General features: G+C 38.5%; 1 protein-coding gene and 1 long non-coding RNA gene across 5 annotated transcripts; one reads left to right on the top strand and one right to left on the bottom strand.

The window, feature by feature from the left end:
- Positions 1-4: 4 nt before the first annotated feature.
- On the top strand, positions 5-3974 carry LOC143526956 (uncharacterized). The gene is made up of 3 exons (XR_013134005.1): positions 5-72; positions 1181-1239; positions 3893-3974. It is a non-coding gene; the product is annotated as an uncharacterized LOC143526956 (long non-coding RNA).
- On the bottom strand, positions 2630-15752 carry tlx2 (T cell leukemia homeobox 2). 4 transcript variants are annotated; one of them, XM_077021795.1, is made up of 5 exons: positions 14542-15749; positions 9079-9267; positions 8434-8671; positions 4620-4800; positions 2630-4076 (listed from the first exon to the last, which is right to left on the bottom strand). In XM_077021795.1, the coding sequence occupies exons 1-5, from the start codon at positions 15020-15022 to the stop codon at positions 4068-4070; spliced, it is 1098 nt and encodes a 365-aa protein (XP_076877910.1). In that variant the 5' UTR covers positions 15023-15749; the 3' UTR covers positions 2630-4067. The 4 variants fall into 4 exon arrangements, with proteins under 4 accessions (XP_076877910.1, XP_076877909.1, XP_076877908.1 ...); XM_077021794.1 differs by having other exon boundaries at positions 2630-4800; positions 9079-9264; positions 14542-15752; XM_077021793.1 differs by having other exon boundaries at positions 2630-4800; positions 14542-15750.
- Between the last annotated feature and the right edge of the window lie 6701 nt (positions 15753-22453).

The following is a 22453-nucleotide window of genomic DNA, read 5'->3' as shown; positions in this document are numbered from 1 at the left end:
AAAAGTGGACGTGTGTTTACTATGGCCAAGCCGCGGCTGCATTTCTGGATTCCCACCGTGTTTCAGTTTAAGGTAACAAAAGCACGCCTTGCCTATTTTGTACTGTACTGTTTATTGTTTAGCATTTTGTCCTGTATTAAATGATCAAAAGAACTCATTCCAATAGCTCTGTCCTGAAATATAAATATCGTGGCACTCTACTTTATTGTAGAGATAAATGTATCGTCTTCAACATTTGTCAACACTTTGTTTTGTTAACGATAGCATAACTAATTAATAGTTAATTAAGCTCACATAAATCAAATCGGGCGGTATCCTTTTATGCTGGTGCTGGTGGTAAAAAAAATACATTTCATAAAGGCAAATGCGAGTGATCCGTATGAAACAACACGTAGACATGCTGGTATTGCGATATAGGTTATCCGAAAGTACTTGTCATGCATGACATAGCTACATAGCTGTAGACCTGTTTTTTGTAGCCATTGTGCAATTGATGTGAGACTTGTCCACCAAACGTTCTCCTTTGCAGCACTGTGTGAAAGAAGCCTGCTACACTCATGCCTCAAAATAATAAACGCTGTCCCTTAAGGTTCTTGGAGGGTTTTTAGTTGCTGTGTATCAAAAAAGGCAGAAAGCCCACACACTTTAAGAAGTTAGGCAAGTTAAAACGTAACAAAAGCTGATACCTTTAACAAGTTTACCTATAATGCTTGATGCAAACAGAGCTAGGTGATTAAAATGCAGACAGTTTGCCCTAAGGTCATCATCCATGACTGCTACTCTCATCATTTTCACATGTAATCTTTGGGTGTATCTCTGTCTGGAAAAGACAATAAAGATTTGAGTCTCTGCAGACATCTCTTTACTTGAGAGTGAGCCTATCTGTGCTCCATCATATAGGTACACAAACAACCCATGGGTGTACTGTTTACTGCTACAACCGTAGGCCAGGGTCAACAGTATCTTTTCACTGAAGAAAGGAAGCAGATTTGTGAAAAAAAAAATCTGTGTCGAAAAGACCAAATTTCACTTCATGCTACATTTAGTTTCTTTCATGATGTAGCCATGTACAGTAGATATAGTTGTGTAAGTTACGCTGAATTTCACATTAAAAGAAATGAAAGCAAAGTAATTTGGTGTAAGTACAGTTATTTTTTGACATACCTCCTTTCTATCGAAGGATCCAGTGACTGTGGAGACCAGAGCATTTAGTCGAAACAATCCTGACAAAGCTTTAAGGTACGTTCTGAATTGTTATCATGTTATATAATAACATGCTATCTAGTTACTCTGATCGCATCCATACTTTTTCAGTGGATGTATCTCAGTTCATGTCTGTATCCAGTCCGTTTTGTGTGATTTTGCGTTAGTAGGGTTCATTTTTTGCATTGCCTCTCCACATCTTGATATCAACAAGCTCACGTTCAAGTTAACGCAAGCTCATTCAAACGCATTATGACAAGCAGATGGGACTGAGATCAGCAGCTCAGACTGATCTGTTCTCGCAGGTGATAAACCCAGTAGTCTGTCTGCAAACATCAAGTGAGATAGGAAGTGTGATATGATCCCACTTAAACTCTCGTCTCCCGATGTGGCTCATTTTATGGGAAAATGTGCACGCCCTCAGGTAGACTGAAAAGAAAAGAGACGGAGTATACTGACGGAGAGAGGGAACTTCACAACACCTGTAGCTAAACACAATGCCGAGTTTTGAAAACAGTGGGCGTGAGGAATTTTGCTAAAAGGAGCCAAGTCACGTCGCCGTGACGGCAGAGGCAGGAAGATGAAAGCAGCTCAAGGGTTGGCAGAGGAAATAGGGGTGAAGGAGGCATCGCCAGGGCAACAGGCTCATACTGACAGAATCTAAACCAGGCAAGACACCGTCAAAACCTCACTAAACAAACCAGGAACAGACCAGAAGCTAAACTTAGACAGCTATTTTGCATTGAATATCACAAGCCTTAGGAACTCATGTCAGAGAAATTACATCCTTTAGAGTAAAATATTTCATTTAAAGCCTGTGATGTTTTTTGTTTTACGGAAGCTTACTGATTCTGAATCTCAAATGATTTGAAAACAAGGAACACATTTCTGCAAAGATCATCAAGTTAGATTTACCATGTTATGACAGGAACCATTATAAAACAGCTTTCTGCATCTGACAATACTGTTCTGTACTCTTTGTTTTATAAATATAAAGCAACGGGCTTAGTGTCATTTAATGATCTTAACAGTATGGACTGAAAACCTTTCTTAGGATTAGGGTTGGGGTTAGGCTTAGGATTAGGTATAGGGTTAGGGATAGGGTTAGGATTAGAATTAGGGTTAGGGTTAGGGTGCTTATTATCATCAAGGCAAAATAAGCACTGGTCAGTTCAGAGCAATTTATATCAGATTAATGGGTAAAAGTCAAGAAACATTTGGTTCGGGGTAGAATTCTGTTTCGGTAGACATTTCTGTTTAGGATGAAAGAGTTAAAACAACTAATTTTATTATTTTCTAGAAAGGCGTTGCTTTACCACGTCACAATTGCAAGTGATCATTAGCAGCACTGAAAGGCATACCCAGTTATTAGAAAACTAAAAATTTCTTTGATTTCGATCTAATTAAAAACAACTGCTAATGTTAAAAAGTTTCATGTTTGTTTTAATTAATCCACATGTGCTAGAACTGAGTTACCAGGTAAGGAAACAGTCCACATACAACTTTAATGGTTTTTGTTAGCAGTGTCTCAATTCAACATTCCATATTTCAGCATTTGTAATTAGTGCATTTTAGCCCAGTGAAATGTCGACAGGTCACTCAAAATCCTTATCCAAACCCATTCACATATTAGCATAATAAGGAACACTTATTTTTGTGTGTGTGTGTGTGTGTGTATATGTCTGTGTGTATGTGCGTGTATGATTCTGTGTGTGTGTCTGTGTGTGTTTTATAGCATTTGCTTTTAACAATAAATGTTTAAACGAGACCATAGAACTCTCATAGGAAAAACCTAATTACAAAAAAGGATGAAAATATATTAGAAAAGAAACAAAATGTAAAAAATGAACGAGAAAGCAGGTTTCAAAACCAATTCATATGTGAACATACAACACTTACAACACACACACTGTAGGTTAAAGAGTTAAATAGGGTTCAGGTGAAGGAACGGACCAGAGGACTGGGGGTGCTGTGAAACCCTTGGCTGCAGAGTGCCGTGCGTCCTGACCCGAGCAGGGCGTGTGATTTATGTTGTGGGGATTCTCTGGCGAGCCCGTGGGCCGTGCTGCACGCGCTGCTCTAATCAGCTTACTTCTTCGGCATTTCCTGGGAGAAGCAGCCATGTGTGCTGAGGAGTGTAAAGGCTCATTTGCAGCAGAGAACACAGCCACGCTGCTGCTCCCTATGGAGATTAGCCCTGATAGTGCTCTGTTGCGGCATCCAAAGAGGAAATCTTTGTTTTGACTTGACTCTTGTTTTAAAAAAAAAAGACCCTGAGACGATAATGCTTGTTTACAAGTGTCTGGATGGACACGGGTCACGACTATCAAAACACCTCGTCATATCAGGTTTTTGTGCCAACCCCAGAGCCTTTTATGGGCTTGGTGGAAAATACTACGATATGTAGGCTACATCGGAAAACACTGCAAAATACAAGCAATGTCGATTTCAGTTATTATCGTCTGCTTTAAACAAATTTAAAAAGAGATGTAAGAATTTTGTCTGAGACACAGGGTAGAAAATATGATGCCCTTTTTAGAAGTCACAATTATGTTTAATATAAAACGATTTTAAATGTCATGTCATGAAGAATACATAGTGAGCACTTTTGTAATTGCTTGCAAAGTTCAGGTAAAGAAGAACTCGGGCTTAACAAAACTCACAATCTTCAGTCCCTGTCTACGCACAGGAGACGCTGGGAGCATGCATCACAAACACATCGTATGGAGCTCAAAGCAACAAGAACAAACGAGTCGGTGGCTAAATCGGTGCCTCTGGTGCCAAATTGCACGTAGACAAACAGCCGTCTGGATGGGTGAATCCACGCTTTCGGATTGGATGGGAGAACAGAGTCCCGCCCTCTGTTAGACGGGCTGTTGAAGGAAAGGGAGAATGAGTGTAAGGACTGAACAAATGACCAGATTCAGGTAGGAATAATATTTATCAGGAAAAGGGAGTGTGTTTGTTTTTCACCTTCCATTACAGTCAATTTGGGGATGAAGAAACACACAACATACTCATTTGTCACACACATCCCCCACAATTCTTCTGTCAGTATTATCTCATTACAAAGAGGAAGCTGGTTCCTCACCGTGATTGAAAATAAAGCATTTAAATCGCTACATTATTTCCATATATATGCAGTGAAAACAAAACAAAGAGCCGCATGAAGCATGAACTGCGTGACGTGAGATGTCTGCTAAAGGGTTCACAAAATAAATATGTTTAACTTATGGCTTGGGATCAAGGCTCCTGGAATCAGTCCAGAGGAGTGTGTTTGAGATCCACCCAAATGTTCCCCTAGCTGGCATCCCATAATCCTATTAAACCCTGGCTATAAAGATCCTTTCTCATTAACCAGCACAAATGGTAGGTGTGGGTCAGACCACGGATGCGACAGAGGTGACCGAGGTCACCTTGTTGTCGTCCGCCCACGGCTGTAAGTTCTGCAGTGCGTAGAGCGAGGAGTTGTGGAGGCAGAGGGGGTCCGGCTGGATGGGTTGACTCAGCGTCTTCTGGAAGGCCTCCTGCTGTAGCTGCAGCATCAGGCGGTTGGCCTGCTGCCTCTCCGCCTCACGTTCCTCTGCCGTCTGCCTCCTGGACCACCGCCACAAAGACGAGGGGAGACAACAAATACCGCCATCATTACAGCGTGTGCTTTCCAGATGCATTACATCTCAATACAAAAGGATATTTTAGCATATCGTTAATAATAATGTAAAATAATATAAAATTCTGTTAGCTGAAAGTTGATTCTTTTAATAAAGACATCCATTACTGCCCTTGAACAAGGTCAACATAATAAATATTGAAAAAACATTTTAAAAATTTACATGAGACCAAAATTCCCAACGTCTTTCAGTTTAACTGTTCAGAGCACAATGTAATCTTGTAGATAATATTCCTTGTAGATAATATTCCTTGTAGATAATTAAATCTTGCATTTTAGAGCGGTACAGTCTGTTCAGGAAGCATTGCACAATTATCTTTCTGCGATGAACTGAATCAGTCAATTGAAAGAAAACATTTGCAACGGACCAAGCAGTATTGATTTTTTTTTTTGACAGCACTTGTTTTAAATCCTGTTTGTGCACGTTCTGGAGACACAGTCTGTGAATTTATGTCATCATGCTGTCAGTAAGTTCGTTCCTGAAACTGACGCTTAACTTTTTTTTTCCAAACCACAGTGTCCAGAAGAATAATATTCTTGTACTGTGGGAAGAAAATCTGGTTGGGGCAAAATGTAATTATCATTTCAGAATCAGTCAGCCGGATTAGGAATAATCATAGACACAACAATTCATTGAGGAAATACAAACTGAGAGGAAACATGCTGATATGTTTACTGTGCTGGGAGAATTCATCTCACATTAAAGCATTGGTCTTAGTACAGTGGTGACTCTATGCCCTGTATTATGTTGGATGTTTTGAATGAAATGAGTTAACACACTATTAACTGAATGTACACAATGTAAAACAATAATTTGAAAATAACTTTTTTAGCAGCTACTAAGACTATTGTGCTCCATGTTTTCACCACTGGAACTAGGAACTCAGATCCTGCTGGAAAGCAGGAATCAGTGATTGATTTTATTTTGAATCTGATTTAAAACAATAGCAAGGCTAGAATCATGATACTGTAACCAAAGTCTTCTGTATACATAAATAGGGAAATATAGGGGATATTCTACATATTTGAAAGCCCTGCGTTGTTTACTTCAAAACAAAAGTCTGTTCATACAAATGGAAGATTACTGCATATTTTAGATTTGCTGATCAAAAGCCCTAAAGCAAAATCCATAAATGTTTTTAGAAATGCAGTTTAAAAGAGTCGATCGAGTAAGAATAAACTAATTGTGTGTGTCTAATAATTCAGCGGACTCAAAATATTTTAGTTAATGTGAGACGACCAATCAGTGCTCAGGCTGAGCTTATATGGTCAACTAGAAGCACCTAAAGGATCAGTGTAACTGTTTAACCCTAGAAATTAAATGGTTACAACCTTGTTCTGTTTATTAAGCTTTACAGAGAAAACTGACACAACTAATAATGTAAGTTTCAAAAATTAACTGCACATTTTCCCATATACTGTAGAAATAAACTAGAAATTGAATATGCTGCAATAGAAAAGCAAGAAATATTTAAAAGACCTATTTAATGAAAGCCGTTGTCTGGATCTACTTCAACATTCAATTTATTTACGCAATATCTCATCCTATGTATTTAGAAAATAGAAAATGTGTTTTAAAATGTTCATTTTATATGAACTCTTGGCTGTTGTTTATTTTTAAGAATAGAAAATGACTTCTTCTAAAATCTTTCTCATTTACATTAGAAGGTTGACTGCTAATGTGAAAGAAAGCATCTTTTTAGATAGATTCATACAAAGCTGAACTCCACACTATTCCTAGTCCTGGTTAAATGAGGTAGAGATGGATATGTTATTGAGTTGACACATCACAATGAGATTAATCAATGTAAAGTCTTTAAAGGCCATGATCCAGCTTCATTATAAATACATCTGCTTCTCAGTGACTCTCCTGCCTGCTGTAGCTCGTTGATAAAAACAGAGGTAAGTAAGCCTGTCCTTTAATTAGATTGCACACTCATTTGTTCTGAAGGAGCCAACAGCAACACGGTGATTGGATTAAAGAGAAAGGATGGACATACACTCAATTATTCAGACCTATGGGCTCCATAATGCACTGGAAAGCAAGTTTCGAGACGAGCTTTTAAGCGCCACAGCAATTCTGCTTGGTCAAGGAAATCGGTGACTGGAAAAAAAAAACTGCTGAAGAAATATTTAGCAGAGCTAAGCAATAACTACACGGTTGCCACGAGGAGACATTAAATGCCGTCCACAGTGAATCTCGCCAGTTGCCAAGTTTGGCTTGCTGGCTTGGTACAAAAATATAAACATTAACTGCCAACCAACTAATCAAATCGCAAATTTAAACAAACGATGGTAATCTACAAGCTCTGGCTCTTTATTGCACTCATGATGTCGGCTATATGTGTCCTGCAACGCTCTCCCCATGTCAAGTGAGATACTTTCACTGCCCTACTGAGCCCATACACAGAGGGTTTTAATCCCACTGTTTACACACTTACAAATAGTGGAATTGTTTACAGTGCAAATGAAGCAATTACATTTTCATCTAGGGCTTCAAGGTCATCACTTAGCCTTAAAGTGCCTCTTGGTCTCTTCCTATTTATTATGGTGGATGTCTATTTGTAATGGTTGACATTTTCAGAATTGATTTAAACAGATTTCAAGGAATAAATTAATATGTTTCAGCTAATAATGTTTGTCTTTGGTCATACACAGCCAGCCACCAGATGTAGGTATAATGTTAGCTATATTGCTTGGTGCAGAGTAGCTCACACAAATCACCACACATTCACTGATGGTTGTGACATTGGTTGTGCAGCTGAGGATATTTAGGTCACTAAGAGTCTGTCATACTTATTTTCTCACCAGACATTGTATGTTTCAGTACTGCCTACACAGCAGGGCTCACAGCAGATGTTATGATGAAATAAAATGGAGCTGTACCTCATATAATGGCTTAAATGAAACTGAAAACCTGACATTTCTTAGCTGGGATTCTGTGCGAGATTCAGTAGCAGGGATTCATTATTCTCATTTGCAAAATGTACCTTATGTGCCTTAAGAAGGTGGATGGTCCCCAGACTACACTTTGGTACTACACGTTGGTACTAGTAAAGTAAAGGAGGTCAAGTAAAGGAGGCCTCCCAGATAACTTTTGAATTAGAATGAAACACCCACCACTACTGTAATGTACTATATTTATATTCTCTCTCTCTCTCTCTCTCTCTCTCTCTCTCTCTATATATATATATATATATATATATATATATATATATATATATATATATATATATATATATACACACACACACACACACACACACACACACACACACACACACACACACTTAATTTCTTGGGTTCATCCACAGTTCATGCTCAAGCCACAAGCAATTTCTATTCAGTCTTCATTTAGCTAAAACACACTTCCTTGAAAATATAATATATTATATAATGTAATATAATATTATACAATATTATTATTATTTTTGTTGTTGTTGTTGTTGTTTTATTATAACCGTGTAAATAAACAAATGAGGACACTAATGGACACTAACCCTAACCTAACCCAGCTAGAACCATCAAGCAGCTAGAACCGTCAAGCAGCTAGAACCAACCTCCACTTCGTTCTTCTGTTCTGGAACCAAGTCTTGACCTGCGCGTCCGTCATCTTGAGCGCTTTCGCCAGCGTGGCGCGCTCCGCCGACGCCAGGTATTTCTGACGGTGGAATCGTTTTTCGAGTTCGCAGATCTGAACGCGGCTGAAGGACGTCCGAGGCTTTTTCCGCTTTGGTGGCGTTCGGTTCTGGTACGGGTGTCCGATCCTCCTCGTTACGGAGAACGGAGAGAGAGCGGCTGAAAAAGCAACAGGAGTGTTGTAGTTACTATTGAGGTCTACAGCCGTTTGCTTCACTTTTGGCAGCCTGGCATTGCGTAAATTAACACCTTAACGTCGACAGAGTTATATTTCAAGTAGAGCGAAAATGTTTCCCAAGGCAAGATTTTTTAATTATCTAGTTTAGTGGTTGCTTTTATCATTTGAAATTAAACAGGACGTACTTTGCACAAATCTCAGTAATTAAATAAATAAATAGTTTTATTAACATAAAATGATGTTTTCTAAATGTATCTGTGATCATTTTCATGTGATCCTCCCTTTATTCATTTACTTTTAAAAGCTTTGAACTACAATATATCATCTGCACGTTCAGCTGCCTTGAAACACACCGGAGGAACCTGTAAGGTATTCACTAGCAACTCACCTGGACACACACCCTTAGATAGGGACATATGTGGACTAAGGTAATATTGCTTGGCTAACACCTCCATGGAGCTCCAGGGGGAGTCCCTGTCCGTGTTCCCTTCAGATGGGGCTCTGAGGCCCCGCAGAGACGTCAGGAGAGCCCCAGGCATGGCGAGGCCTCCTGCATGTATGTCAACAGCCTGCTCTGCTGAAGGGTGACAGAGGGTACACAGTCAAGGATCCTCACTGGAGCAACACAGGGTGACATGAGCTCAGCTACATCTCAGCCTATCATCTTATTGGCAATATTCTGAATGAGTGTGTGTGTGTGTGTGTGTGTGTGTGTGTGTGTGTGTGTGTGTGTGTGTGTGTGTGTGTGTGTGTGTGTGTGTGTGTGTGTGTGTGTGTGTGTGTGTGTGTGTGGGCGTCTGTGTGTGTGTGTGTGTGTGTGTGTGTGTGAGTGAGGGTGTGTGTGTGTGTGTGGGCATCTGTGTGTGTGAGCATGTGTGTGCGTGTGTGCTGCAATTTGGTATACATAAATTGGTGCGCCTGGGTAAGAAAACGCTTAGAAGCAGCTGTGCATTGATATAGTTTTTATATGGGTATGTACTGACACAGGATGCTATTTAATACACTAATACAGCCCTAAATATGGGTTACATGCTACAAAAAATGGATGCAGATATTGCTGTATAAGGCCAAAATGTACAGAAAGCAGGATTGATGTTGCTATGTGAAAGGCATCATGTATTTGTGACACTATCTACACCTACATTTTAGCACCACAGAATATGTAACACTCTGAAAAACTTCACCAATATATATAACATGATGATTAAAATGTAACAATTAACAATTAAGATGGGATATATTGCTTAAGACAAAACTGTATCGTATTCTTTCAAGAAAAAAAATCAGTTTTCCACTAGAACTGAAATCATGCAAACAACCTCCAGACGTGTCTGCTGAGACCAGTAGGTGTGTTTTCATTCCATTTAACCTCAACTGAGAATGTTAGAGGCACTTGGGTAACTGCTTGGAAATGCATACGGATCACTTGCCAGCTAATGGTCCAGTTTGCCAAAAGTAACATCATGTTCCCATTAATTTAACTATTAAAGAAAAAAATTGAGAAAATACTTAAGTATATGTCATATAGTGCTTTTGGAAAACTAAGCACAATAGACTACTCAAAATCAAAGGTGAAGAAAGAAAAAAGAAAATGGATTTGCCTTTATGAAAAACTGGATATATATTTATATATATTGCAGGTTGAAGGTTATCCTCTGGGCATACATTGGACAAACAGTATATGCTAGATGTTTAGTCAAAAGATATATAAATGTATATATTTTGACTACACATCTAGCATATACTGTTTGTACATACTATATATATATATATATATATATATATATATATATATATATATATATATATATATATATATATATATATATATATACACACATATATATACTAAATATCTAGCATATATCGTTTGACCAATAATGCATGCCCAGAGAATAACCTTCCATCTGAAACAATACTTAGCATTTGGTAACTTGAGTCCGGTTGACCTGAAAGTGCTAGTTGAACTTGCACTGGTTGACTGCCCATGTATGGAGGAAGCGTGTCTTGGTTGGTCTCACTGGCAAACCAGCATACAAATAATACAGTGCTGGACTGCTGAAGCAGTCATTTCATGGATACACCCAAAGATCTTTTACATTCACACACGCTCCTGTGTAACACAAGTTTCACATGCAAAAGGTTTTAAGCAGGCACTGGAACTCAAAGGAACTTTTCACATGTTGACACTGGTCATACTGGGAAAAGGGATATAGAGCCTGAAACCGGATCTTTTTATACGAAGAAATTACATCCAGTTTACACAATTTGAAAGAACTAGCTTTGCAGTCCTGTAAGAAATCTAAATTGAAAGTAAAATATTGGAGTTGCATAATTTAAGCAAAACTAAATATTTATTTGCACTCCTTTACGCCTATGCAGTTTGACTGTGTTTTACCTCCAATCAGGACGTCCACCTTATTGGAAAGGCAAATGAAAGGGCTTCTGATGTTATTAACAGCCCCCTGATATCTGCACATAATTGGACCTGAATGCTTTTAATTAAAATACTGACACTGACTGACAGGCTGTCAAGGCCATGACAGTCAATTTGATAGTGGAGTAAGGTCTTATCGTACTGACAGAAAAGCAGGATATGCTAAAAGCTAAGAACAATCACGAAGAAAACAGCACAAATGTCTTGGTGTGATGTGTAGAGGTCTAGACCTTAATCAGTGTTCTGGAATTCAAGTCATTTTTTATCTTAATCCCTTTTTACAAGATTTATTTGATCTTTTTTACAGTAGGAGGCGTTGACAAAACTAATACATCACCAAGAAAGCCTCAGTTGGCCGAAAATAAATATACAGATCAGTTGAAAAATAAATAGGCCGTACAGGTCAGTTAGAAATACAAACATCGCCCCTTTTTGTGCCCGACAGCAAAGGGAATTCTAAATGATATGTCGGTGTAATAGAATTTAGCGTGGGCACATCAAAAAATCAAACCCTGCCTTGGAGAATATGCGGACAGTAATAAAATCATTTATACGTGATATCACCTTCATACGACAGCGCCAGCCGTCCCCGTTGCGAATATTACCTTTGTAGCAATCTAATAAATATACATATAATGGGTTCAATAGCGGATATTGAAATATAACATGGGCATTTATCGCTATTTATGCTCGGTGAGGCAAAACAGATTGTGCTTTTAAATTTGCCTCCAGTCTGGGAATTGAAATATCGAATGAAATAAAACAATTGTCAGGGAAACGTACAGTGGTTACGGCCTCATCCATTACAGTGTCACCATGACTGCACAGCCTGCCCTCGCCTTCCTAATCATTCGTATTTATGGGTGAGTAAGATCATTATTGTCATTTCAGAGAGCCATCCACACGCAATTTCATTTCCCAGTTTCTTCCTGGCCAGCGCAATCATCTTCCGGACACTCGCGACACTTGCTGTGATGCAGCATGGACTAACAGTCCGAAAAATATCGCTTGTAAAAGAAAAGCTCACTTGTGTAGGCTACTGAACAAAATCTCGCTAAAGCAACTGATGCAGCTAGCGCACTCCGGGTCTCCTGCATACCCAAATGGGAAGAGAATGACTTGAACTGTGTTGACCTCTGCATTGCATACATACATCACACTGATTATATTAAAACATATTTATAGCTCGTCTCATGCCGTGTTTCTCATTCCGCTGTGTTAACAGCATGCAGCTAATGATGTTTTGCGTAAAAAATATTTCACGAGATCAGTTTTTTTATACACTTACAAATTGCCAAGGAGACAATTAAGAAAAAAATCATGCCTGGCCTGCGGGAAATCTGCGAACTCAAGAAAGAAACAAATAAAGATGGTGTTTAATTTTTACATTTGTTAAGAAAACTAGTTTTGTTATGTCCTTCAGCTTTTTATTATATGATATTGTTCTTGAAATACGTTGATTCGTTTGGTTTCAAGTAATATTTCAGGCTGGGGTGTTTTTCATTATTGTGTTATTTGCAAGACTGCAAAGAAATATGTAAATTAATGCATAACTTGCATCACTTGCTCGGACAGACTCACTCCTAAACTCTAACAGTAAAAAATGATTTTTACAATATAGTTTAGATACAAATAAAAAGCCGCTTCACAACACCAGAGCCAATGAAAGACTCGCAAAGATAAAACATATTAAACGAGTGGCCCATAGTGACCATGAGTAAAATTGATAAGCATATTTACAAAAGACCTTTTCCAGTTGACATATCATTCTCTCATTTTAATAATTAATGTGAATAGAACAGCTTTGTGAATATTTAATGTGGAGAAATCCATATTGGTCTTCATTTTCATCTTAATATGAATGACGTCATTGATGTAGTGAACTTGCACGGCCCAAATGGAAAACGGAGGTGGAGAATGTGGTGAGATCCACTAGACAGACATATAAATACACACTGGCAAGATGTGAAAAAAAGAATAATTATATATATATATATATATATATATATATATATATATATATATATATATATATATATATATATATATATATATATATATATACACACACACACACATATTTATATATATTTGTGTGTGTGTGTGTGTTATATTTATATATGTCCTATATGTATATATAATATATTATATATAATGCGCACCGTGGCTATGCATGAAAGTGTTTTATATATTTGTGGCGTTTAGCTTTTTTTTGTGGTAAACGTCTATGTCAAATAAATAAGCAATATCTCTATAATGTTCAATGAAGAAACGGCTATAAATGTGCAACAGTGCAGAGTGTCGTGAAGTGCCAGTAAAATTCCAGATTTTTAAGCAATGCAAGTAATATTCTAATGCTAACATAACGCATTACACCCTGAGACCGTCCGGATCGCTTCTCCATCGATGAACCGTAGAAGTAAAGTCCACTTCCTATTTTTTCTCCAAACAATGTTTTTGTTTTGTTTTGTGATGAATACATAGTAATACAGCCTCATTTCATTTCAAAATATTTAGACAAATTGCGGAGTGAACGCTGGTTTGACAGGAAAAAGGCATATGTCTAATTTAATGTTAGGGACAGAAGTGATATTTTAACCAAAGACCAAACGGTAGGCAGAATAGGCATATGGCAAGTGGCAATATGACAATTATTCATGAATGAAAAAGAGACTAGCCTAGTATTCGACGAGAATTTTTTTTTAATTCTACTAAATAAATAAAAAAAATATCACATAATATCAATCATAACTACTAACAATAAACCAAACGAAAAATCAATAGCACTCTAAAACCGGTTAAAAAGTTTACGCAAGGTCAACCGACAGTATTGTACCATTCGGTATAAATAATTGCATTATACTGTGTTGTTTACATGTTAGTATTTTACTGTACATTTTTTGCATTTTTTTAGTTGTAATAGAATTATTATTACATTATTTTATTAATATTACTACTATTATTATTACTAATACTAATATTAAAGTAGTGTTATTATTGTTGTTATAATGATGATAACGGTGGTGTGGATAATATTAATAAAAATAATAATAATTTTATTAGTATAAAAATATTAGTAGTAGTAGTAGTAGTATTTGTAGCAGTAGTAGTAGTTGTAGCAGTAGTATTGTTAGTGTTAGTATTGCTGTTGTCATCCCATCATCGTCGTCATCATCATCGTCATTATTATTACTCTTATCGACAACAGTGTTAGAAGTTTTTTGTATATTATTGCTTTATTAATGCGCATAATGACATCATTATTATTAATATATCATTCGCTCTTTTAATTTTACTTCACTGATCTATGACTTACACCTTTCTTTTTCATGCCATTTGCAGATTCGCAGATACAAACGTGATACAAACACATGATATGAGGATCACCGGACTATAAGACACTCAGACACTCACCCGTCAGTCTGTCCTTGGCGAACCGCCTACTGCTCTCCATCCACGGGAAGGTGAAGCTGGATGGGTTGCCCATGGTGGGCACCGTGGGTACTGTGGGCAAGCCGGCCGCGATGCCCGCTGGATGGGAAGGGGGAGGAGGATGAGGCGCCGATGGCATTGGTCTGTGGGCCGGGACGCGAATAACACCCCCCGCGTTCCCCGAGTTCACGTTAACGTTCATGTTCATGCTCACGTTCATGTTCATGTTTACATTGTAGGAGCCCGCGAGCCCCGCCGCCATGGAGCAGGCCGGGTTGTACACGCTGTTGTACCCGTTGGCGTACACGTTGGGCGGTAGCTGGTAGTCCGTCTCACTAGTTCGGCTCGGCAGCATGCAGCTGCTCGGCTGGTCTGTGTTGTTCAGAATTTGATCTATTCCAAAGCTGATGGGCTCGTGTTGCTGGTGGGTCTGGTTCACCTCCTCGATCCCAGTGTGCTCCATTGTCGCAGTTCTGGCTGTAAAACGCAAAAAAATAAGAAATCTGCAAGGCGTCGCAGGTTTGTTTTACTCCTCTCCGATGGTTTCAGTTAATCCCCAGTGTGCAAAACTGTATTTTCCTTTAAATGTTCGCACTCGAACTCTGAATCGCAGCCATTCGATGGAAGCAAATTATTAGACTGTAAATCAGAAATCACAGCGAATCCATAGCGTCTGTCAAATACCCAGGAACAACATTTCAGTTGAGATTATCCACCACCTTGCATCACCCCTTGCATTTCGCCTGAATCTTTTTTTTTTCAAAGATCTCCTTGGCACCTGAAAAATCTCATGGGTAAAAACGACTTTTCACTACCCGTTAAATCCGTGTGACGAGTTTCTAAATTTTCGAGATTAAAACTGGCGATGTTTTCAGTTTGCACTACTACACCAGAAAAGCGAGTAGCTTTGGCAAGACGACTTCAGCAGGTCGTGATTATCTAAAGTGAACTGTTAACTGTCTGATGCATGCATATTAATTGTCGAAAGCAGAAAACGTCCTGTTCACGCTGCTCTTGAAGTGGTTTTCAGCAGGTGAGACACCCCCTCTGCCCAAACTCTGTCGGGCGCCCCCCTCATTGGCTCCTGTGTTCTGGAGACACGATGCTCGGTGGCCCGCACCGTCTCTTAAAGGACCCGCTGCGATTTTCCACTTGGAAGGTTGTTTAGGATCTTCTCAACAGCGGGTTGCACTAGACCGAAGTGACTGACGACACGAGTCCGATTATAAACTCTTATATTCCGTGTTTTATTTATCGGTTATGCTCACGCGAGCAGCTTCATAGCTTTCCTACAAAAAAAAAAAAAAAAAAAAAAACCTACAAATGAGTCGCCATTAGCAAAAAATGCTGTTGCAATATGGTTTCACACGGTTTTACCGCCATGAAAGATCATAGTAAAAATAATGAGTAAAAAAATAAATAGATAGATCAATAAAAATTAAAAACAAGATTAAAACTGGGCAAAAAAAAACTCTGTCAGTAACAAAAAATATTAAATAATCTGGATAGGTCACGTTTAGTATTTAACAAAAACTTTGCCAGGAGATTGTTAAATCGAATTAAATCAAATCCCACTGATATATGTGTTGCCTGTGGCGTGTAAACCGACGGCTAAAGCAGCGTCGGTCCTTCAGTGACGCGCGAGCTTCGCTGATTGGCACAAATAATTTAACCTTTCTGCGCCCGAAGCAACACGCAGGATCCTCCGCTTTCAATTCAATAAAAATGAAAAATGACGCATAATAAAACCTCAACACGAGGGAAACGAATTTAATATATCATCGTTTTATTACGCACTTATTTCGGCTTTCGCGCGAATAAAAATATTTCTCCGCAGCACAAACTGGCTAGAGGGAAGCATAAAAATCAATTTTGTGAATTCTAAGCTATATCAATAATAAGTGTATCTGTGTGTCTCAATAGGAAGAGCACGAGTGAGGGGACATTTAAGGTATGGCTTTTAACAACACAACGCCATATTTTGCCTCTAACTCTGTGTGCATTAGACCAAACCCCTTATAAAACAGGCTTTGTAAGACTCCACGCGTGTTCTCTTATTCTGAGCTTATTATGACTGTACATAAACCCTCAAGTGATGGCGATGGTGCCTCAACTTGCAGTATGACAGATTCACAGAACGTCATAGGTCATGATACGAAGATCTGACTCTGCAGATGAAGGTCAAGACTCAATACAGGTCTTTAGTGTCCAGTAGAGGTTAGTTAAACGAGTTCGACATCATAACCAATGATTATAATTATGTCATGGTTGTATGTTCTATCTTATTAATTCTCGTTTTCCTAAGATTTTGTTTTATGTGTGGGCCTGGCATATATAGGCCTTAGTGTAATTGTATAGCCTACCTGATTCTGATTTTTATTAAGAATATTTTAGCAGCCATTTCACTTCCGTTTGATACACTTTAACACAATTATTATCTGACTAAATGAAATGTGCCGGAAAAAAACCCACACGTTTATTTTAATTGCGTTTCCCCCTCGCGCTATTATTGACTTCAATTCAATTTCAAGAGAACTGTGGACCACGTTCCTGGGATGTTTTCGACGTCAGTGGATGCTAAATACAATCCATTTTTTCTCGGGGAGCCAAATGGTATCGACTAATTCGTTTATGTTGCAATTATTTTGAATACTAAGAAGCACTCGCATTATTAAAACTGACAATTCGCGCCTACCTAACTTGTTTCATTTAATTAGACTTTGTGCACTGAACAGTCTATTCTAAAATCTAACTAATTACTGTCCTATTTATACATCAAATCAAGCGATGAACGATCAAGAACCGAATCCCTTTTAAAATTTCACAGTGTTAAGAGTGGTGATGTTACAGTCCTTTCTTACCCATATGGTAATGAAATATATGTTGATAAGTTGCAAGAAAGTGTCCTAATAACCTACCTGAAGTATGTTCATCTAACGTTATATAGCTCTGAGGTGCCAAAGAATCCTTGGCTTCTTAGTTATCTTAGGCTCTTCTTTGAACCCCCTGAATTTGTCTTTTTTCATATATTTATAGCACCACTTTGCAAACTACGCTCCCCCTTAGCCGCAAAAGGCTGATATAAAACCCAACTCTTTCGCCCGCAGGCCTGGTAGCAGCGTGTATGGAGTCGGGTGATGAATCGTTTTCTCCGGGCGGTGTCGGTCGTTTGAGTAATAAAGTGTGGGCAAAAGCAGAGACAATAGGAATCTGTCACAGTCCCCCGACCTCACCGTGGCCCTCCGCCCTCTCCTGCGCTACGCTTTGGTCGGCTTTCACAGATTTGGAAACAACTAATATCGTTTCCTTAGTATGGATTCACTCGGATAGCCTTTAGTTCTCTGGGAAAGGCGACACCATCAAATGTCGATTATAGACTGCACATTGAAAGAACAACAGAGCGTTAATAACGATTAGAATTATGTAGCACCTGCCAGCTTGTGTCTGGTCGGCCTCGACACGTGGATACGCAAGGAAAAGCCTCGCAGCTGCAGAATCATTCAGATTACTGTTCTGCGCACAGTGGTGCCACATTGTTGTTTTAATTGCATTTGCCTACTTATTTAAAAGCTTATTTTTGAAATATTTGGTTAGTTAGAGCCGGTTCATATTCAAGCTTCGTTGTTACCTGCCGCTGTTATCATCTCTTAAAAAGACATCCTGAAAGTCTATTCATGACAAATAACAGCAGAAATATGACATGGAATTCTTATATTTCTTCCTCTCATTGTTATTATTATTATTATTATTATTATTATTATTATTATTATTATTATTATTATTATTATTATTGTTGTTGTTGTTGTTGTTGTTGCTGCTGTTATTGTTGCCGCCGAGTAGTACAGAGAAGCATTAGATCTATGCTTCTAGAACATTATCCATATTAGTATCTATATCACCATCATCATCATCATCATCATCACCATCATCATCACCAACATCGTAGTCATCATCATTATTATTGATGATGACTAAATCATCAATAATAATGATGAATTCAAACTTTAAATGTTGAAAGTCTGCTGTTGGGTGACACTGCTGGACATTTTAATAACATAATTAGATGTTCTCAAAACCCCAAAATGTTTGAAAGTTCCAAACATTGTTCTCCTCGTGTCACTTTGTGCATTATATTCTTGTGTGTCTGTGCAGGCTATGTTTGGCCCCTTGCCCCTGGTGTGTGTGTGTGTGTGTGTGTGTGTGTGTGTGTGTGTGTGTGTGTGTGTGTGTGTGTGTGTGTGTGTGTGTTTGTGTGTGTGTGTGTGTGTGTGTGTGTTTGTGTGTGTGTGTGTGTGTGTGTGTGTGTGTGTGTGTGTGTGTGTGTGTGTGTGTGTGTGTGTTTGTGTGTGTGTGTGTGTGTGCTTCACTGAGTGACTGAAAGATGTGGATAACGCTGATGAGCCTGTCAAGCTACCTCCCCCCTCCTGTTGTGCTTTCTTCTGTAATTAGGTTGAATTCAGAGCAGATTGAATTACTTTATTCTGCATTGCGAGCTACAGTCCTTGACTTTCCTGCTCCCCCGGGAGAACCTGGCGCCTCCTCGCCCGATCAGACGGCTTAAACGGGACGGACGGCGAGGAGGAAAAGCGCTTGTGCGCACACCCAGGAACTCCGATAGGTCCTCTGGTAATGTGGGATGAGTGTAAGGTGTGAGGGGGTGAGGAGGTGTGTGTAACCCATCGGACAGGATAACATCGCAGGGTCTAGTGTGACTTGAAATAGATAAAGTGTTGGATTAATGAATTGTTTTACTCACTTTGTCGATATGAATTCCGCACGCAGAGAGGGCGTTTTGGAAAGAACGAAGGCGGTAAAAAAGAAAATTACTGCCGTTGAGATTTTTTTGTTTGCATTCGTTTTATGTTTAGGTTATTGCATAATAATAATAATAATAATAATTATTATTATTATTATTATTATTATTGCTGTTATTATTATTATTGATGTTATTATTATTATTATTGATGTTATTGTTATTGATGTTGTTGAACTTGTTATTGTGCTTGTTGTTGATTTTATTGTTGTTTTTGTTTGTTTGTTTGTTTGTAGATGGCTAGTTGTAAGGGTACGAGTGTTGTTGTTGTTTCTGTTGTAATAGAAATAAGGACATTATTACCCGCACATTTTGCGGTAAAACATCTGACAGGTAGGAATCCTCTTTTTGTTTGCTAAAGTTTTTGCTACATTTTCCAGTGTAAAGCAATAAAGATTAATGATGTATTTGGCTATAAACTCGCGTATTATTGTTCATTGTAAAATATTTTTCTTTTTAAACTGAACGTTTTGTGCATCTTAAGTCTAGAATGCTTATATACTAATTTGAAATGTTTATAAATGAGTGTATTTTCCATACTTTTAACAATATCCTATTGAATTTTACATTCAATTGTACATTAAATAGGGCTAAGATTAACAAACGATCTGACGGTGTTCATTAGCTTCATGTTTGTCAGAGACAGCGGGAGTGATGCTCTGAGATGCCCGAGACCTCGGAGGAAGGTCGAGGGTGTAGAAAGGAAAAAAGGTTGCAAAAAGATGTAACGATGGAAACAGCTCCCGTACATTATACCTTCCAGCAACGACGTATGTTGTTTCACTCATCTGTCGAAAGAAATTCAAAATATTCAAAATATGCCTCAAGTGAAACACTAGTTTTTTTTTATGAGTGTGTGTGTGTGTGTGTGTGTGTGTGTGTGTGTGCGTGTGTGTGTGTGTGTGTGTGTGTGTGTGTGTGTGTGTGTGTCGCATATTCGACCTTCATCAACCATCTCTTGTTGGGTTACGCGTTAGGTTGTTTTAAACTTTAGTCTGAGCCCCGTGGCAAAGTTCTCCAGACAGTCTTTCATCACACATCTGTTGACAGTGTTCTAACAGCCTCAACTGCGGAGAACCTACCTGGGCAGGAACCAGCGAAAGACAATGGTGATCCAAAATACGGCAGCAGAAAAGCAGAGATACGAAACAAGGACAGAAACAAAAACATGTACTCAACATGCTGTGGCGGTTGGTGGATTAACGGGCGCATCCATAGTGGCGTTAATACACATTTATTATTAACTTTTACTTTTCATTACCATATCCACATTTTTTATTTCAAAAACATACATGCATTATTTGAGGTTTATTCGGTGCTTATTGTAATCCATATAGTCCGAGCATCTCCGTTTCAGGCCCATCTGCGGATTTACGTACGCCTTGCGTCGAAGTGTCAAAAGCGTAATTAAGCGTATCATTGGCTTTGTGTTGTTTACAAACCATGCAGCGTGAGCGGTAATTTAATTTCCTCCGTCGCCTTGAGCGGCCACCAGCTTGCTGAACTGGTGTACCCTCAGGGTGCTGGGCGGACTGGGGCCTTCTGCCAGACACCTGCGGGGGAGGAATATCACGGTGGTGTCATCTGGGAAACACTACACTTAAACCGGAGTGTAATATCTTTTGTACTGCGTCCTGGACCTACTTATCATTTAGAGGGTGAAAAAAAATATTTCTTCATAAAAAAGAAAACGAATTCCAACTGCTGTTTTAAAATAAACGTTCTGTTTTTCCTGTAAGCAATATGTTATGGTGATAACGTATTAAAATACAAGCAAACAATAACACTTTACATGACCATTACTACAATGTGTTTAAATTATTAATTGTAGTGTGATGTACAGGAAAATTAATATTCTCTGCTTATTCTATAGACATTGAAACTATTTACACTTATTAATTACAGACTCTTCTGTCGTTATTGCATTTGTTATGCTGTGATAATTACACTGTAATAGTATCATTGTAATATATAAGTGTTCATCGTTCTAAAAACATTCTATTTTTCAGAAAATAGAATATAGAGCTGTAGAGTGAGATGTGGAGTGTGTTGTGGAGTGAGTTGTAGAGTGAGATGTGAAGTGAGCTGCAGAGACAAAGATTGGTAGATATTTTCAGATAGTTGCCAATCTTAAGTGCAATACAACGTCCCACAACTGTTGTTTAGGGACATCCCTTGAAAATAGCTAATAGTCAGTAACTGCTAATATTCATAACATGGTATAATACGCACAAAATTTAAATTTGCATGCATGTAATGTAGATTGATTAGGTGAACCTTCATGTTTTACAATAAAAAAAGAAAATAAATCCTTCAACCCACACTTCAATAGAATGCTTTGTGAGGTTCAACATAGTCATGGGTCTGTTACTAAGAAATGTACAACAAATACTACCAATTAATGCTGTTTAAAATGTACTTTATATATTTATATTTTTGTTTTACATAAAAGGCTGACCAATAGAACATTGATATTAATATTTTCATTTACCCAATATTTTGGTCTTTTGCTGAGAGATAGAGAGAGAAAGAGAGAGAGAGAGAAAGAAAGAGAGAGAAAGAGAGAAAGAGAACAACAGAGCTGCCTAAGGGTATATTATTATTACCAAAACCATCTCATGTCTTTGTGCTCTCTCTCTCTCTCTCTCTCTCTCTCTCTCTCTCTCTCTCTCTCTCTCTCTCTCTCTCTCTCTCTCTCTCTCTCTCTGCACAGTCTCAGATTGGACAGGCCGTTCGTAGGCGGCGGGGGTGGGCGTGGGGGAGGGAAGAGGTCTGGGCCAAACACAGGGATCACCAGTGTCTTAATTGATGACTCCCTCTGAGTGAGAAACACCAGGCTAGATTGATGGTCTTGCAATTCAGAGCTGTTGGAATCAGTTCTATTAGCAGCAATTAACTCAGATGTCTCCCAAACTTAACCCTGCATATGACAACAGAGGTTCAGTAATAATGGAATCAGTTACACAAAGAAGGTAGTGTTTGGAAAATAATGAGCAACATAAAACAATGAATGAAACCATGTATGAGTACCCAAAAGCTATATGAATATCATTTTGATTTTTTTGCTGCAGTGTCACATAA

This window comes from Brachyhypopomus gauderio, chromosome 11 (assembly GCF_052324685.1).
Source record: "Brachyhypopomus gauderio isolate BG-103 chromosome 11, BGAUD_0.2, whole genome shotgun sequence".
NCBI classification, from domain to species: domain Eukaryota; kingdom Metazoa; phylum Chordata; class Actinopteri; order Gymnotiformes; family Hypopomidae; genus Brachyhypopomus; species Brachyhypopomus gauderio.
This window is presented reverse-complemented; position numbering and strand designations above follow the sequence as displayed.

What these genes read in the sequence shown, in the direction of transcription:
- tlx2 (XM_077021793.1), bottom strand. Translation starts at nt 15,022, where the DNA reads ATGGAGCACACTGGGATCGAGGAGGTGAACCAGACCCACCAGCAACAC. An exon ending in CGCCAAGGACAGACTGACGG is followed by an intron (nt 9,268 to 14,541) that starts GTGAGTGTCTGA and finishes GTCACCCTTCAG; the next exon opens with CAGAGCAGGCTGTTGACATA. An exon ending in ATCTAAGGGTGTGTGTCCAG is followed by an intron (nt 8,672 to 9,078) that starts GTGAGTTGCTAG and finishes TTGCTTTTTCAG; the next exon opens with CCGCTCTCTCTCCGTTCTCC.